This window comes from Melanostigma gelatinosum (assembly GCF_949748355.1).
Source record: "Melanostigma gelatinosum genome assembly, chromosome: 11".
NCBI classification, from domain to species: domain Eukaryota; kingdom Metazoa; phylum Chordata; class Actinopteri; order Perciformes; family Zoarcidae; genus Melanostigma; species Melanostigma gelatinosum.
In genome coordinates this window covers 27368360-27385859 of record NC_136644.1, presented here as the reverse complement: position 1 = coordinate 27385859, position 17500 = coordinate 27368360, and the positions used below count along the sequence as shown (strand labels likewise).

Genomic DNA, 17500 nt, shown 5'->3' with positions numbered 1-17500 from the left:
CACTGAGGTACTTGAGTGACTGTACTTTGACTGACTGCTGTACGATGGCGTGGTGCTTCTAACGGTAGGTTGACGTGTCCTCCCTCAGGGTTTCCCTCTCCGTGGTGGCGCTGCTGGCCGTCGTGGTCTCTGCTGAAGGAAGTGTTGGGTGAGCTGAGCTCGTATACTTCTGTGTATTACTACAGTAGACACAGACAGGAGTACTGAGTACAATACTGAATATGTCACCTCTTTACCAGCTGTTACCTTTGTTCTCTACAAACACACCAGACTCCATTGATAGAAAGTCATCAGAACTCAGCGGCCTGTGGTCTCCATCGGTTAGCTTGTGTTGTTGTGTCAGATTCACGAAGTCTCTTCTGAAGCGTCGTGAGACAGTGAAGTGAATCCGTCTCTCTCTCTGACAGACCGAGCACCAACACCAGCTTCTGCTCCGAGTCCAAGGAATGTCTGGAGTATCAGCTGGTCTGCAAAACCGACGAGTATGAGGTGAGAGGACCTCCGGTCGACACAGCAGGACGCCTTCACCCGGCCGCCGCTTCTCACGCCGCGTGTGTGTGTGTGTGTGTGTGTGTTCAGGTGCGACACTACAGCCCCACCCGCTGGGTGTCCACTGATGCAGAGGCCTACTTCATGGGCGTGGGTGCAGCCATGGCCTTCAGGAGACTCTTCCAGTACATCACCGGGGCCAACGAGGGCGGTGAGCTCGTGACTCTGTTCACACACATGTTGGCCAAATGTTCTTGAGCCCAATGTTCACGCTTGTGCATCTTTTATTCTTCTATCAGAAGTAAGAATTACAGGTGAATTTTATTTTTATTTTTTTTGACAAAGCAAGCAAACATGATATTATCCGTCAAGTTAACTTTTATATGTAAGTTGAAACCAATTTGGAATTTAAATCTTCTCAACTTGAACTCGCTGTATCAAGTTCAATCAACTTAAACAATGATGTTGAGACAACTAGAACATTCCAGTTGAATCAACTTTAGTTTCTGAGTTGAATCAAAGGCAGCGGGTGAACTTTCATTTGCAAGTTTAACTGACTTGAAATGTTTGACAGTGTGTTCATTACGTGTGTGTGTGCGTGTGCGTGTGCGTGTGCGTGTGTGCGCGCGCGCGTGTGCGTGTGCGTGCGTGTGCGTGCGTGTGCGCGCATGTGTGTGTGTGCGCGCGCGCGTGTGCGTGCGTGCGTGTGTGCGCGTGTGTGTGTGTGTGCGTGTGTGCACGTGCGTGTGCGTAGGCTTCCAGATGGAGATGACCGCCCCGGTCCTGGTGAAGATCCCGGAGGAGACCAAGATGTGGGAGCCGGCCGTTTACTCGCTCAGCTTCCCGCTGCCGGCGGCCTATCAGGAGAAGCCGCCGGCGCCGACCAGCGACAAGGTGAGCGCGCCGAGGCGACTCCGATCCGATCGATGACTTCTCTGTGTTCAGAAGACAGAAATACACGCTGCTGTCCTTCATCCACAGATATGAATTCATGTATCAGATGATAGCAGATAGAGTTTAATGATTTCTACACATTTGTAGTCGCAGTATGAACTCTGATGTTTGTTATTTACATCCATTGATTGTTTTAGTTTCAGTATGATTTCTCAACACGGAGAACCAAATCTGAATGAGGAAGTGAACACATGAGTCATTAAAATGCTCAAAGAAATCAAAAACAACGTCGGCTAGTTTGGCGTACGTTATCGTTCCACCTCAGAACTCGTTAACGACTTTCACAGAAAACATTAAGAATCCGCTTCAATCATCACATATTGTTGAAAAAAGCTCAATAATTAGATTTCCTGACATTTTTAAGATCAGCAGCCATCAGAACTACGTGGTGTAAATGTTGATGTGCTTCATACAGCGGTATGCTAAGCTAACATTGTAGCAGCTCCATCAACACGTAAAACATGGTGATCTGACCAGCGTGTTGTTGTTAAAATGCAACGATATCTTCAGACCGTGTGACGTAAAGACACGTGAAGTCGGCCAGGAGACTCGCCCTCTGATTGGCTGTGGAGCTCGTCTCACGCTCGACGTGTTCTCGTGCTTCACAGCTCGGATCAGATTCTTCTCTTCGAGCTCTCGCTATCGTTGTGTTGGAAGAACTGCTGACTCCTTTCTTCTAGTATCTGCAGTAGTGTTGTCTCCTGCCGTGCACGTCAGTGTTTGACTGTCGCGATGCGTGTGCTCAGCTGTACTTCACGGAGCTGCCGGAGGTGGACGTGTACGTGAGGAGCTACGGCGGCTGGATGCTGTCGGTCACCTCCAGGCTTCACGCTCACCTGCTGACCAGAGAGCTGGAGAGAGTGGGAGCGGCCTACAACCACAGCTACCACTACGGGGTCGGCTACGACAGGTCCACCGACTCGCTGCCTGTTCTACATCACTGCAGCTCTATAATGCATGAACACTCATCAGTTCATCAGTACAGGAGCTCAAGAACCACCTGTTCAGTGTTATGATGTGTTATAATTATTATAATTACTGGTGTGTGTGTGTGTGTGTGTGTGTGTGTGTGTGCGTGTGTGTGCGTGTGTGTGTGTGTGTGCGTGTGTGTGTGTGTGTGTAGTCCCTTGAAGCTGTTGAACCGGCACAATGAGGTTTGGTACGTGTCCGATGGGGAGCTGGTCTGCACTGATCCACAGGAGCCGACCCCCCCACACACACCCAGACCGACTCCAACCAACTCCCCGTCCGACCCCCCTCTCCCACACACACTCTCCGACTCACCATCACTCACTCCCTCCACCCTCTCCTCACTCCCTCCCTCCTCTAACTCCTCACTCACTCCCTCCTTTAACTCCTCACTCCCTCCCTCCTCTAACTCCTCACTCCCTCCTCCCTCTAACTCCTCACTCACTCCCTCTAACTCCTCACTCACTCCTTCCTCTAACTCCTCACTCACTCCCTCCTTTAACTCCTCACTCACTCCCTCTAACTCCTCACTCACTCCCTCCTTTAACTCCTCACTCCCTCCTCCCTCTAACTCCTCACTCATTCCCTCCTTTAACTCCTCACTCACTCCCTCTAACTCCTCACTCCCTCCTCCCTCTAACTCCTCACTCACTCCCTCCTTTAACTCCTCACTCCCTCCTCCCTCTAACTCCTCACTCCCTCCTCCCTCTAACTCCTCACTCACTCCCTCCCTCCTCTAACTCCTCACTCACTCCCTCCTTTAACTCCTCACTCCCTCCCTCCTCTAACTCCTCCTCATCCTCACAACCCCCCCCCCCACTCTCCCCCCATCCGACGCTCCTCCCAGTCCTTCCTCCAACCGTCCCGCTGACGCCGTCTTCAGCCCCCCCCCCCTCCGTCCAGATGCCGCCGGACCCGACGACCAACTCCTCGGACCCGGCCTCCGCGAGCCCGTCCCCGGAGCGCCGGCCCGACGGCGCCCGGTCGAACGGGTCGGCCCCGGCTGATGACGCTCATTAGCAACAACCACGCGAGAGTCGAGCAGCTGCTTCGGGTTCAGTCACAGAAGAAGCAGAGCGTCCCGTGTGCTCCTCTAACGCCTCCTTATGCCACGAAAGTATATGTTCTGTCACAGCTTTGCACCTGCAGCTTCCTCCTCATGCAGCTGCAGCGTGGAGTAAATAAGACGCGCTCATTGGTTGCAGCGTCGGGCTGAAGCAGAGACGGATGCTGTTGATCGTCTGTCTGCAGCTCGTGAGTCTGATGACTGATGCTGTCGTCTCTCCTCGTTAGCGAAGCACCCTGAGAGCTCCTCCGGCTTCATGGCAGCAGGGTTCATGTTGGAGGTTCAGTGTGTTCACGTTTGGGATCTTTGGTGCAGCCGTGGACGACACTGTATGACTCGATACATACGAGAGTTCATGACATCGCATCAGTCAGCGAGGGTCTCACAATGTTAAATCATTACAATTACAAAAAGCATTTTGATTCGATCTCTGTGGCTCCTAGAATTCACATCTTCAAACAATAACGTTTGAGAGATTAATAACTTAGTAATATGCTGTGTTGCAGAACGGTCTTCCCTTCATTTCACTGTGATCAAGAGTTCCTCAACAGAACAGTGAGATTCATGGACATGAAGACCTCTCTGGTCCTCTGAGGACCGGCACCACTTCGTGGTCCTTTCACCATCAACACAAACAAGACGTCCCTCAGAGTCCACGTGTAAAGTCTGTCAGGAGCCAACAAGGACTCCACCAGTGTCCCAGGACGGAGATGTTCAGTGTTAAAGGTTCTCCATACGACATTCAGATCATTAATATCTAACAACTCATCTATGTAGAGATCTAGAGGAGTGAAGGACTTCATTAACAACTCATCTATGTAGAGATCTAGAGGAGTGAAGGACTTCATTAACAACTCATCTATGTAGAGATCTAGAGGAGTGAAGGACTTCATTAATAACTCATCTATGTAGAGATCTAGAGGAGTGAAGGACTTCATTAATAACTCATCTATGTAGAGATCTAGAGGAGTGAAGGACTTCATTAATAACTCATCTATGTAGAGATCTAGAGGAGTGAAAGACTTCATTAATAACTCATCTATGTAGAGATCTAGAGGAGTGAAGGACTTCATTAATAACTCATCTATGTAGAGATCTAGAGGAGTGAAGGACTTCATTAACAACTCATCTATGTAGAGATCTAGAGGAGTGAAGGACTTCATTAATAACTCATCTATGTAGAGATCTAGAGGAGTGAAAGACTTCATTAATAACTCATCTATGTAGAGATCTAGAGGAGTGAAGGACTTCATTAATAACTCATCTATGTAGAGATCTAGAGGAGTGAAGGACTTCATTAATAACTCATCTATGTAGAGATCTAGAGGAGTGAAAGACTTCATTAACAACTCATCTATGTAGAGATCTAGAGGAGTGAAGGACTTCATTAATAACTCATCTATGTAGAGATCTAGAGGAGTGAAGGACTTCATTAATAACTCATCTATGTAGAGATCTAGAGGAGTGAAAGACTTCATTAATAACTCATCTATGTAGAGATCTAGAGGAGTGAAGGACTTCATTAACAACTCATCTATGTAGAGATCTAGAGGAGTGAAAGACTTCATTAACAACTCATCTATGTAGAGATCTAGAGGAGTGAAGGACTTCATTAATAACTCATCTATGTAGAGATCTAGAGGAGTGAAAGACTTCATTAATAACTCATCTATGTAGAGATCTAGAGGAGTGAAGGACTTCATTAATAACTCATCTATGTAGAGATCTAGAGGAGTGAAGGACTTCATTAATAACTCATCTATGTAGAGATCTAGAGGAGTGAAGGACTTCATTAATAACTCATCTATGTAGAGATCTAGAGGAGTGAAGGACTTCATTAATAACTCATCTATGTAGAGATCTAGAGGAGTGAAGGACTTCATTAACAACTCATCTATGTAGAGATCTAGAGGAGTGAAGGACTTCATTAATAACTCATCTATGTAGAGATCTAGAGGAGTGAAGGACTTCATTAATAACTCATCTATGTAGAGATCTAGAGGAGTGAAGGACTTCATTAATAACTCATCTATGTAGAGATCTAGAGGAGTGAAAGACTTCATTAACAACTCATCTATGTAGAGATCTAGAGGAGTGAAAGACTTCATTAACAACTCATCTATGTAGAGATCTAGAGGAGTGAAAGACTTCATTAATAACTCATCTATGTAGAGATCTAGAGGAGTGAAAGACTTCATTAATAACTCATCTATGTAGAGATCTAGAGGAGTGAAGGACTTCATTAATAACTCATCTATGTAGAGATCTAGAGGAGTGAAAGACTTCATTAACAACTCATCTATGTAGAGATCTAGAGGAGTGAAAGACTTCATTAATAACTCATCTATGTAGAGATCTAGAGGAGTGAAGGACTTCATTAATAACTCATCTATGTAGAGATCTAGAGGAGTGAAGGACTTCATTAATAACTCATCTATGTAGAGATCTAGAGGAGTGAAAGACTTCATTAACAACTCATCTATGTAGAGATCTAGAGGAGTGAAAGACTTCATTAATAACTCATCTATGTAGAGATCTAGAGGAGTGAAAGACTTCATTAACAACTCATCTATGTAGAGATCTAGAGGAGTGAAAGACTTCATTAACAACTCATCTATGTAGAGATCTAGAGGAGTGAAAGACTTCATTAATAACTCATCTATGTAGAGATCTAGAGGAGTGAAAGACTTCATTAATAACTCATCTATGTAGAGATCTAGAGGAGTGAAAGACTTCATTAATAACTCATCTATGTAGAGATCTAGAGGAGTGAAGGACTTCATTAATAACTCATCTATGTAGAGATCTAGAGGAGTGAAGGACTTCATTAATAACTCATCTATGTAGAGATCTAGAGGAGTGAAGGACTTCATTAACAACTCATCTATGTAGAGATCTAGAGGAGTGAAGGACTTCATTAATAACTCATCTATGTAGAGATCTAGAGGAGTGAAGGACTTCATTAATAACTCATCTATGTAGAGATCTAGAGGAGTGAAGGACTTCATTAATAACTCATCTATGTAGAGATCTAGAGGAGTTGGTGTCCCGTGTGAAGTTGCTCTTGATGTGGTGACTCTTTGTCACGTGATGTTACATCTGTAGCTGGTTTTTAACACTAACAAGTCGTTTTTGTTGCTTTGACCGTCTTCCTACACGTAGATCGGCGGTTCGATCCCCGGCTGCTCCGGGACGTGATATCGTGTGACGTTATGAAACGTAGCTGTTAGCTGTTAGCTCTGTCAGCGCTGTTGTTGTTGTTGTTTGCACTGTTAGCACTTTTAGCACCATTAGCTGTTAGCCGTCGGTTCGGCCATGTTGAGAGCCGTGTGGAGACAATTCATGAATCATAGATTATGATCTGATTATATATATCGAGAGCCTGTAACAAAAAACACCTTTGCTTCCAAAGGTTTCCTTCAACATCGTTTTTTTGTACACTGTAAAGTGAAGAATGAACTCAAATCAGCTGCTGATGTTAAATCTGATCTCAACGTAGGTCGCAATCCCCCAAAGATCCCAAAATCACTCCTGATCAACCAATGCAATACGAGCTACATGAGCTAATAACACCGCGGCCTGTCTGAGCTACAAGCTGTCTGTTCTGAGGAAGGTGCAATAAAAACCATGAAAAACTCTTCGTACTATTGGTGTGTTTGGACGAAGTGAGGAAATAACCTTCTCGTGATGATTGTTTAGGGTTGAATATTCCATCAGGCATCCAGACGAACAGGTAGACCTCATCTCTCAAACACACGGGACACATACGTGACTTATTACAACATACTATCAACCGCTTTATGCCTTTCCTTTCGGATATGCTATATTATGACTTATAAAACTATTTTTATGATTTACCATCACTTTATGACTTTTTATTAACATGCTATACTTCCGACTTTTTAAAACTTTTCGACATAATACACTATGAAGTATAGTGAAGTATGAAGTATAGAATGTCATATACTATGAAGTATAGTGAAGTACAGAATGTCGCATCCTATGAAGTACAGTATGTCGCATACTATGAAGTACAGTATGTCACATACTATGAAGTATAGAATGTCGCATACTATGAAGTACAGTATGTCGCATACTATGAAGTATAGAATGTCATACTATGAAGTATAGTGAAGTATATAATGTCGCATACTATGAAGTACAGTATGTCACATACTATGAAGTACAGTATGTCGCATACTATGAAGTACAGTATGTCGCATACTATGAAGTACAGTATGTCGCATACTATGAAGTACAGTATGTCGCATACTATGAAGTATAGAATGTCATACTATGAAGTATAGTGAAGTACAGTATGTCGCATACTATGAAGTACATACTATGTACATACTATGAAGTATAGAATGTCACATACTATGAAGTACAGTCTGTCGCATACGACAAAGTACAGTATGTCGCATACTATGAAGTACAGTATGTCGCATACTATGAAGTACAGTATGCCGCATACTATGAAGTACAGTATGTCGCATACTATGAAGTACAGTATGTCGCATACTATGAAGTACAGTATGTCGCATACTATGAAGTACAGTATGTCGCATACTATGAAGTACAGTATGTCGTAAGGTATGGGGAATAATTTCAAGAAAAACATAATTTTATAGTATTTTGAAAAATGTAACAATGAGAACTCATAGTATTGTACGTCATTGATAGCTATTATATTTTTGAGTATAGTATGTAAAAAATAAAGTGAGCATAGTATAGCGGAAAAGTTCAGAGAAAACTTTAAAGTACAGTATTTCAAAAATACTGCCCTTTAAAAAGACTGAAAAATGTAATTGAATAAAATGTTGAATGTTTTCATCAAGAAAGTCGAGTATTTAGCTAAAAGTGAGTATATTACCTTGAAGTTTAAACCTCTGTGATGAAGGAGTGTCGAGGAGGCGATGCCGTGTTTTGAACCGTTCCAGTGTATCGATGCTCCAGAAGAAGAGTCCACACTCCCATCGTTCAGCTCCCGTCTGCAGCTGAGCCTCTGCTCATTAACCTCTCTCACCAAGAGCTCCTTCATCAGTGTGAAGAGGACGGGAGGACAACAGAAGGAAGGAGAGGACAGCATCTCTAATGAGACGCGAGTCCACTCATCGCATCTTGTTGCTGTTTGTTTGCTGGGTTCCTCCTCCAGCATCGGACCAGAGCAACGGAGGGTTCTGCTGCACAGGAACTCTGACGTTTGTTCACCTCGTCCTGACGTCCTGTTAGAGATACAGTCATGGACAATGGTGTATAAAGTACTCAAAAGACATACTTGAGTAAAAGTAAAGATACCTTACTGGAAAACTACTCCAGTAAAAGTCACCTATTAGAATACTACTTGAGTAAAAGCCTTAAAGTATCTGATATTTATTGTACTTAAGTACAAAAGTACTGAAGTATCAAAAGTTATTTTCTGATGTTAAATGTACATCATAACCTGAACATTAAATGAACATCATAACATGTTCATTGAAAGTAAAAGTAAATGCTGTTACTAAAAGGGTCAGAATTGTGAGAATGATGAAGTTTATTCTTTGAAGTGCTGTGGCACCATGACCAAGGACATGGAGCTGTGTTGCTGTGATCCATCCAGGAGCAACAATGTTCAACATAATATATTGTACATAAGTATACTTTTGCATCTACTATGAACTTATCATCATAATTCTCCGTAAAGCAATATGACACTATGAAGGAGTTGTAACAGTGCGTTTATAAGTCTGCTCATTAGACTAGAGGATGTAGAGGACCAATGCATAATATTATGTTCAGCAAAACATATCCACTTGATGCATCAGGTCAGTGTTGAGAGAAAGGACGCCTGCCTTGTAAACTCCTGTGGGCTGATTTGAACACAAAGGTTTTGCTGAAGCTGAATCTGCAATTGGGCGACTGCTCCCATCATAACTCCATCTGATCATCCACAACATGACTCAAACATCAAAACATGATCAATACTAAAGTAACAACACAGTCATTACTGGAAACTGAAACATGTCCTGTTCATCTTCAGAAGAAGTTGGGTTTCAAAATTGTGAGAATTCCGTCTCGCTCTTCTTGAGCTGAAGACTCGTCCTGCGATGCTAAATAGTCTTTCACAGGCCGCTGAGGCAGGTAGAGGTGTGTTCAGCGTCACAGACAGCTGCGAAGGATTCCCCTAATGCTAACGCTAACGCTAATGCTAACGCTAATACTAACACTAATACTAACACTAATGCTAACGCTAATGCTAACGCTAATACTAACACTAACGCTAACGCTAATGCTAACACTAATGCTAACGCTAATACTAACACTAACGCTAATGCTAACACTAATGCTAACGCTAATGCTAACGCTAATACTAACACTAATGCTAACGCTAACACTAATGCTAACGCTAACACTAATGCTAACGCTAATGCTAACACTAATGCTAATACTAACACTAATGCTAACGCTAACACTAATGCTAACGCTAATACTAACACTAACGCTAACACTAATGCTAACGCTAATGCTAACACTAATGCTAATGCTAATGCTAACGCTGCGCTCTCTCGGCTCCCGTCAGTCCTATGGTGTCACAACTGTCAACACTTCCTCAGCTCACTAACTCGCTAGCGATCCACTGGTGTTGGTCTTCGTCACCACCGTGGTTTGTTGCGGGAGTAGCAGGTGCTTCCATTTCTGCTTCCATCATGAAATCAGTCATCGTAGAGTGGAATTCTACTCATGTAGTCGCCCGCTAGCTTATAGCATGTAGCATCCTGGGAATCAAGCACCGCGGCTTTGAGAGCACGTGTTTGTAATTGTGCATTAACGTGATTAACCAATGATTTAACTTGCTGCTAGGACCACTGATTCACCAAACCTGCTTGCAGTCTGTTCCACCACAGTCCCCGACGCTGCTCTCACGATTCATTTTGTTTCTGAAGATAGATTTGATTTTGTAGCGAGTAACGAAGGTTTCAGGGGAAATGTATCGGAGTCAAAGTATCAGTTTTCTTTGCAAAATGTAGTGAAGTAAAAGTAAAAGTCAACACAAATATAAGTAGTAAAGTACAGATACCCAAAAAACTACTTAAGTACAGTAACGAAGTATTTCTACTTCGTTACTGTACACCACTGGTCATGGAACAGAAAATCTTCTCACGGCTCGTTACCCGGACTCTGTCCTGTAATTACGTTCTATTCATTAACAGTAATAGACCACAGTAGAGACAATACTGGACATGTTCTGTTGCTTGATGTTGTACCTAGAGAACCCTGAATGGTAGATAAACAGTGACTTGTCGTTAGAACCCTCACGCAACAATATAGTGTTTGTTTTGCCGTTGGAGAGTTTAGGTGGAGGCGGTTGACGGTGTTCCGTGAGTCTTGTCAGCAGCTGTAAATGTAGAAGCATCAGAGGGATCGTGGAGGAAAGATTCAAGACGCGGAGCTTAAAGGGCCGGTTGAGATGTTTAGAAGTGCTTGTACGAGGTTCACGCACTCAACTATGCTTCAAGCGTCACTATCATTTAAACAGGTGAGTTATATAGAAACGCACCCGCGTACAGCTGTCATGAACGAGGATATCAGCTGCAGAGAACGTGTTGAATCAGTGTTTCATGAGCGGAGTCCGGTGAGGACAGCTTCAGATCTTCATGAAGGGAACACATTCTAAATGAAGCGTTCTCTTCATCTGCTCGATTCTGAGGAGTCGAACATGCGTCCGCAGCAGAACATGACTTTCTGCATCTACTGGAACACAGAAGTACTTCAACCACACTTCTGAACTTCACGATGTCCGTTAGAGCCACATGGTGTAACTACAGCTGCGTTTCTCTGAGTGTACGGTGGGGGCGCTGTGTTCATGTCCTGAGCTCTCCGTGGTTGTCAGGCGTTTGACCGCTGTGCGCGAATGTGGTGCGTGAATACAACTGATGCATTTACTGTCGGTGGAAAGAATGGGACCTTCTATACGTTGTTCCACAACAAAGAAAATGAACGAGACATCTATCAGTCTACAAACGTCTCTGTGATGATGTACCTGATGCAACGCACATCACAGGTAGACGTACAACGAGCGGTCAACGGGTCACTCCAGAGGGAACGACACCGCACGAGCCTACAGAGCAGGACAACTGTGCAACGGTCCCGTCAATCTATCAGCACGCAACCAGCTACAGAACCCAACCCTGACCGGGAGCCCAACACTGCAAGCACTTCTAGATGTATTACATAACACGTCATCGTCATCATCACCACCATCACGCTATTAGCTCAGTGTCTTCAGACCTTTATATCTACGTAGTTTCATCAAAACACAAGTTTTCACTGAGATATTTTATTTTGAAAAAGCTTTAAACCACATCCTGTAACTCAACATGTCTTCTGTGGGATCATCTCTTTCACTCATGTTCCATGTTGCAGTCAGTGTGCTTCGACCCACCGACTGGCAGCTGTTGGTGGAACACACTGAATGAAATGAAAGTGCTGCCGGTGACTCTGCCACGAGAGGGAACAGAGTCCTTAAAGTCAGTGTTCAGGTTCTACTTCACACAAATAAAGTACGAGACATTTTAAAAGTACCTCTTTCTTGTGACTGAACATTTACAAACATTCCTCTGAACTCTTCAGTGTGTTTCCATGCACATGTAAGTACAAACCTTTCTTTCTTTACATTTTGTGTTTCCAGTAAATCCAGCGGCCAGAGAGGTTCGCTGTCTGTCTGCACACACGGCTACAGGCTTCCATATTGACGACACTCTTCACAATAGTTACAGTGACTATAGTGTTCTCGTCAACCAGCATGTGACGTCTCTCACTTAGCGATCACTGCCTTCTTCGTGATGCTCGCCCTCCGGCTTCCTGCTCCTGCTGCTCCTCCTGCTGCGCCTCCTCCGTGCCAAAGATGGCCGGGGATGGTGAAGGCGTCCACACTCATGCCCATGGTTTTGGAGGGGATGGTGCTGAACTGCTTCCTGTCTGAACTGTATTTGTAGATGCACTCCACCTGGGCGGAGCCAATCGTCCGCGGCCCCACGCCAGCCAATCGCACGAGCTCCTGGGAGTCGGCGCTCATGGTGTAAACGCCCCTGAACTGGCAGCTGGAATCACGGAAGAGGATGAGGAAGTGGTTGGCGGGACTCTTCTCCATCTCCTGAGGAAGAGAAGGAAGAGTGCAAAGAATCATATTGGCTGTTTCTATCTTCAAACAAGCATGCAGTGGTGGAAACTAACTACATTCACTCAAGTACTCTACGCAAGTACTATTTTGCGGTACTTTACTTGAGTAGTTCCAGTTAAAGGGCCAGCGTGTAGGATCTGGCACCATCTAGTGGTGAGGTTCCAGATTGCAACCAACTGAAACTTCTCTTGTGTGCCAAGTGTGTAGGAGGAAGGATGTTCCTCTCTAGAGTGAGTGTTTTGGTTTGTCCGTTCTGGGCTCCTGTAGAAACACGGCGGCCTCCGTGAGGCGCCGCTCAGTACGTAGATACAAGCGCTCATTCCGAGGGAACGACAACACGACCGTTGGTATCTTCTGGGGTCTTGATGGTGAGATGGTGAATTAAAGCCAGATGTTAGAAACCAGATGTGAGAGGCATCATTATACGGACAATAATTCCTCCCACGCATTCAATTGAACTTTGCATGTCTGCTTACTTATAGATCAACCTTTAAAAACCATGACGGGTTTTTTGGGGATTTTTATTCTTCTCCGATGTGAGGCTCTGAGGACAGAAGACGCCCTATGTCCTACAGATTATAAACCCTTCTGAGGCAAACTTGTGATTTGTCATATTTGGCTATGCAAATAAATTGAATGGGGTTAGGGTTGGGGTTACTCGTGGTCAGCTGATTAAATCCAAGGTAACATCAAACAGCATTAAAGAACCGCAGATCAGAGCGTCAGTAGTTTTCAATCACATCTTCTAATAGTGTGCATAGATCACCAAGCGTGGTCGAGAATAACTCTGGTGAAAAGTGGCCCATGAAGGGAAATACCTCAACTATCTTGTTCTTCTGGGTCTCGTTGACCTTTCCAGCGAGGCAGCAGCGAGACAGAGCGTTGTGGATGATGAACTTGTTGGACTTGAAGCTTGGTTCTTTGAAGAGTTTTGGACCTACAAACACAGATACACCTGTTTACGCTGACCTGTAAGTACAGTTGCATCATGTTTGGCAATGCATATGTAGTGTTGTACCTGTGTATTCTGGGGCGGGCGAGGTTCCGTTGGAGCCAGTCTCCCAGTCTTTATCTCCGTTCTGATTGGCCAGTTTACTTGGTGTCACACATCCTGAAGGCGAATCAGGACGGCTGTTGGAGAAATGTCAATCAATGAACCGATAGGCCATCACAGCTTATAGCAGTAGAATTAACCTGTAACATCTAGCATGCTAACGTTAGCCCATCACTGGATTCGCATTATGTTAACATGTGCACAGTGACTAGGTTTAGCATGCAGCATTGTATAAAGTCGATACAACCCACCACACTCACCTGTGGGGTTTCTTGAGGAGGTTACCACGTCTGTTTCCTGGCTCATCCGTTGCTGCCAGGTTGAAGGAGGAGTTGGAGTAGACTTTGGTCAACTTAGAGCCTGGAGAAACATAAATATCAGGACATTACAACAGCTCTGAAATCATCTGAAACACTTTTCTAACTTCTCACCAAAGACTTTACCAGCTGCTGCCTTGGCTGGACTCAGAGACAGCTCCTCCCTCGTCATGCTGCGAGGACGGGGCCGGGTGTTCTTGACGGAAGATCGTCCTTGATTAGTTGATTTCTGCAGAAGCACTTTGTCCAAGTCCTCCATGATCCTGAGTTGATGCCGCCATGCATACTCCACTCGCGTGAAAGTTCCCCTGCGGACTGGTGTAGCAGGAGGTGTGGGGGAAGGCGAGGTCGTGCCTGCGGGAGGTGTTTTGGACGGAGATGCTGGTCTGAAACCAAGAGGAGTAGGTCACATTTACAGGCATCTCAGCTTTGGACTTGTTAGAAACATGTAAGAAATCAAGCAATGCAAAGAACTTTGGGAGCGTTCATGAATGTGTCTGCTACCTGTTTTCCCTTTCTTGCTCATTCCACTGTCTCCTCTTCTTCAACTCCTCGGTTCTCTTCTGCTGTTTTTCCAACAGCAAAGCTCTACGCTGGGCCATCTCCCCTTCACTCTGTACCTCCTCCTACAACCACACAAACACAAGATCACACACCCGACTGTCGGAACACAATGAAACTTTCTCTTCCATTTTGTGCTTCCCAAGCAGCACTCACCTGAAAGAAGAATCCAATTCCTCCTCTTGCCGCGGGCTCATTCTGCTCTCCACTCGGCTCCAGAGTTTCGATCTGTCTCGTCTCGTCTCTTTCGGTTTGTTGTTCTGGTAAATTGCCGGCTCCCTTTGCCAGATCCAGCTGTTCTATGGGGTCTAAAGGTTCTGCAGCGAGTCCTCTAGCAGGTTCCACAGCAGATTCTGTGTGGTCGCTCATGGAATCGGAGGAATACTCCTGCCCTTCATCAGTTGGTACATCACTGCCCCCCTCTGGCCCTCCAAGAGAAGACAGCGAGGCCTCAACCAGCCTGCAGCGCTTCCCTTCACCTCCTGCACTGAAGGCAGCAGAAAGAGACAAAGTCTCGCTCCCAAACGAGCACTCAGACGGAGCGCCAGAGCTGCTTCCACCAGCAGCCGTCGGACGATCTTGTCCGTGCTGTGGGAAAACCGGCAGACCTCCTACAGCCTCCATGTCCTCCAGCTCCAAGCTGAACTGAGTCGGTGTCTCGCTCGACGCCGTGTCCGAGGCGTTCTCCTCGGGCTGTGGCTGCTGGGTCGTCTCAGCACGCTCTTGAGGAGTCTGAGGCCCACCGATCCGAAACGAGGAGGAGGTCTGAACCTGACACTTGCTGGGGGACACGCGCCGTAAGTGGGGGAGGGTGTCCACGTTATGGGTCGGTACCAAGGCGCGGTTGAGTGGGGGGAACTTGAGTTCGGAAGGCCGCGGGTGGGGCTGGTGTTGGGCACGCGGGTGGTGCTTGGGGCTGCGGGGTGTGGAGGAGGAGGAGTGGATCTTTGTGCGAGGAGCCGGGCAGGAAGAGGAGATGATCGTCTTTGGGGAGGTTGAAGAAGATCGAAGGTGCGAACGTCGTGACGGGGAGGAGGCAGCGGGGCCACAGGGACCAGGAATCATCCAGGCTTTAGTGGTGCTCCTCGTACAACTCTTTGCCGGGGTTCTTGGTGGTGTCTTTGTGGGGGTGTGAGGAGGCGTTCTGGCAGCGCTTCTAGCTGCTGGTTTTGGACTGGTTTTGGGTCTTTGATTGCTCATGAGCTGCTGTTGCTGTTCTGTAAGTTTCTGCATGTCCTTTTGTAGTGACTGCAGAGCGTCACTCAGTTTCTGAACCACTTCATTGTACTCCACAAAGACAGCTTCACCTCCTTTCTCTGTCTCCGCCCCTTTCTTACTTTCGAGAGAGAAAGTGACCTGCTTCTCTAGCCGAGGAGGATGAGGAACAGACTGCTTCTCTTTCTCCTTCTCGCCATCCTTTTCCCTCTCCTCCTCTTGTTTCAGTTGCTCCTCCATGCAAGTGAGGCGTTCCTCCAGGGTGAGGTTCTCCCCCTCTGCTCCCTCCCCTCCTCCCTCTCCTCGCTCTCTTTTCAGTTGGAGGAAAGCAGTTTTTCCCAGCCTCTGTCTCTGCTTGGCAAAGATGGCTTCAATGCGTCTTTTTTGGGCTTCAATGCTTTTGCGTTTTTCCTCCAGACGAGCCCCCAACTCGCAGGCCTCGGAGCCCGGTTCAGGGCCTCTGGGACCGGGGCTGGGTGCCCCTGCTGGGGTGGAGGGTGTTTGTGGAGTTCCCGGGGTTGTTGGGGTCGAAGCAGAGGCCGACTCCTCCCCGGGGGCGGCGGGATGTCTTCTTCTGCCGTCTCGTCGCTCAGCAAAGCTCGTCATGCGTGGACTGCTGCTGGTGCTGTCGTTTCCCTGGCGACCGTTACTGGGACGGATATTACCCGGCGCGTTTCTGGAAGTATCGTCCGATGCTTCGGAGGAGTCGACGCTGCCATCCCGTAGGACAGAGTCGTCGTCACGCGACATATCGGAGGTGCGTCCCGATCTCTCCCTCCTCTCTCCCCTTCCTTGCTTTTCAGCGTCACCAACAGGCCGGTGGAGGAGTCCAGAGCGACAGGGAGCAGAGCTACTGAGCTGGCATTTATCCTCCACGGGGGAGTGTAGGAAGAAACCAGCTGGGGCTCCTTCCGGACGCAACCTGGGCTCTGGCCTTGCTCCCAACAGTCCTCTTCCACCTTTCTCTGCTATCCTTCCCTTCCTCCGATCTTTGCTGCTCGGAGTGTGAAGCACCTGTTGCGCCTCCTCGATGGTTGGCAGCTCTCCCGGTGGCGTTGTGTGAGCGCAAGGACCCCAGGAGGAGCGCTGCGACGGAGCAGAAGCGCTGACCAGGTGGCTGAGCTCCTCTGGAGGGCTGTACGGGACACGAGTCATCCCTGCCGATGTCACCGGGGAAGTCATTGCGGGGATGCCGGTGGTGAGGCTGTCAGTGCTGACAGAGCGGAAGACAGAATCGATTGGGTTTCCCATGACAATGTCAACATCACTGTCCAGCCCAAATGGGATGCTGAACGTCACTGCTGACAGAGGACGGCTGCAGCGAGGTGATGACGATGGAAGGACGGACACATGGACGGTTGTGCCAACAAGGATAGAAAAGCAAAAGAAAGAAGATAAAATATGAATGCAAACACAACATGTACTATAGTAACCGCGTGGCGCTTAGAAGTAGAAATACCTGATTTGTTTCTTTGTCCAACTCTTGTTTTCTGGAAAGACAAAAAAGAAAAGTCAATGAAGTTAAAGATGTGTTTGTGTTACACACAAACATTCTGTTGCTGTTCCTGACCTGGCGACACCGGGGAGCAGATGGGCACAAAGGGCTGTTTGAAGATGAAGGAAGGAGAACCACTGCAGCAGATAAATACAGTAAAATGCTGTATTAGTTAAACATGTTAATAAAGCAAATGAAACATGTTACATTTCACAAGAAT

At 46.3% G+C, this 17500-nt stretch overlaps 2 protein-coding genes across 3 annotated transcripts in view; one reads left to right on the top strand and one right to left on the bottom strand.

Moving 5' to 3' along the window:
• Positions 1–4234, top strand: part of soul5l (heme-binding protein soul5, like) — a gene marked incomplete at its 5' end in the record, with an annotated part of 4256 nt that extends 22 nt beyond the window's left edge. The window contains 7 exons of the mRNA XM_079279337.1: positions 1–7; positions 89–148; positions 408–489; positions 580–700; positions 1244–1383; positions 2190–2353; positions 2567–4234. The exon at positions 1–7 is cut by the window's left edge and continues 22 nt beyond it. Of these exons, the coding sequence (XP_079135463.1) occupies positions 1–7; positions 89–148; positions 408–489; positions 580–700; positions 1244–1383; positions 2190–2353; positions 2567–3152 (1160 nt within the window). The 3' untranslated portion in view covers positions 3153–4234. The remainder of the gene's footprint in view (positions 8–88; positions 149–407; positions 490–579; positions 701–1243; positions 1384–2189; positions 2354–2566) is intronic.
• A 7557-nt stretch (positions 4235–11791) lies between these two features.
• Positions 11792–17500, bottom strand: part of LOC306784427 (calmodulin-regulated spectrin-associated protein 3-like) — a gene marked incomplete at its 5' end in the record, with an annotated part of 16996 nt that continues 11287 nt past the window's right edge. The window contains 9 exons of one of the 2 annotated variants that reach the window (XM_079278404.1): positions 11792–12611; positions 13457–13575; positions 13657–13769; positions 13953–14052; positions 14124–14395; positions 14514–14635; positions 14727–17100; positions 17245–17275; positions 17356–17417. In XM_079278404.1, the coding sequence (XP_079134530.1) occupies positions 12273–12611; positions 13457–13575; positions 13657–13769; positions 13953–14052; positions 14124–14395; positions 14514–14635; positions 14727–17100; positions 17245–17275; positions 17356–17417 (3532 nt within the window). In that variant the 3' untranslated portion in view covers positions 11792–12272. The remainder of the gene's footprint in view (positions 12612–13456; positions 13576–13656; positions 13770–13952; positions 14053–14123; positions 14396–14513; positions 14636–14726; positions 17101–17244; positions 17276–17355; positions 17418–17500) is intronic. The other variant, XM_079278405.1, reaches the window with a different exon arrangement.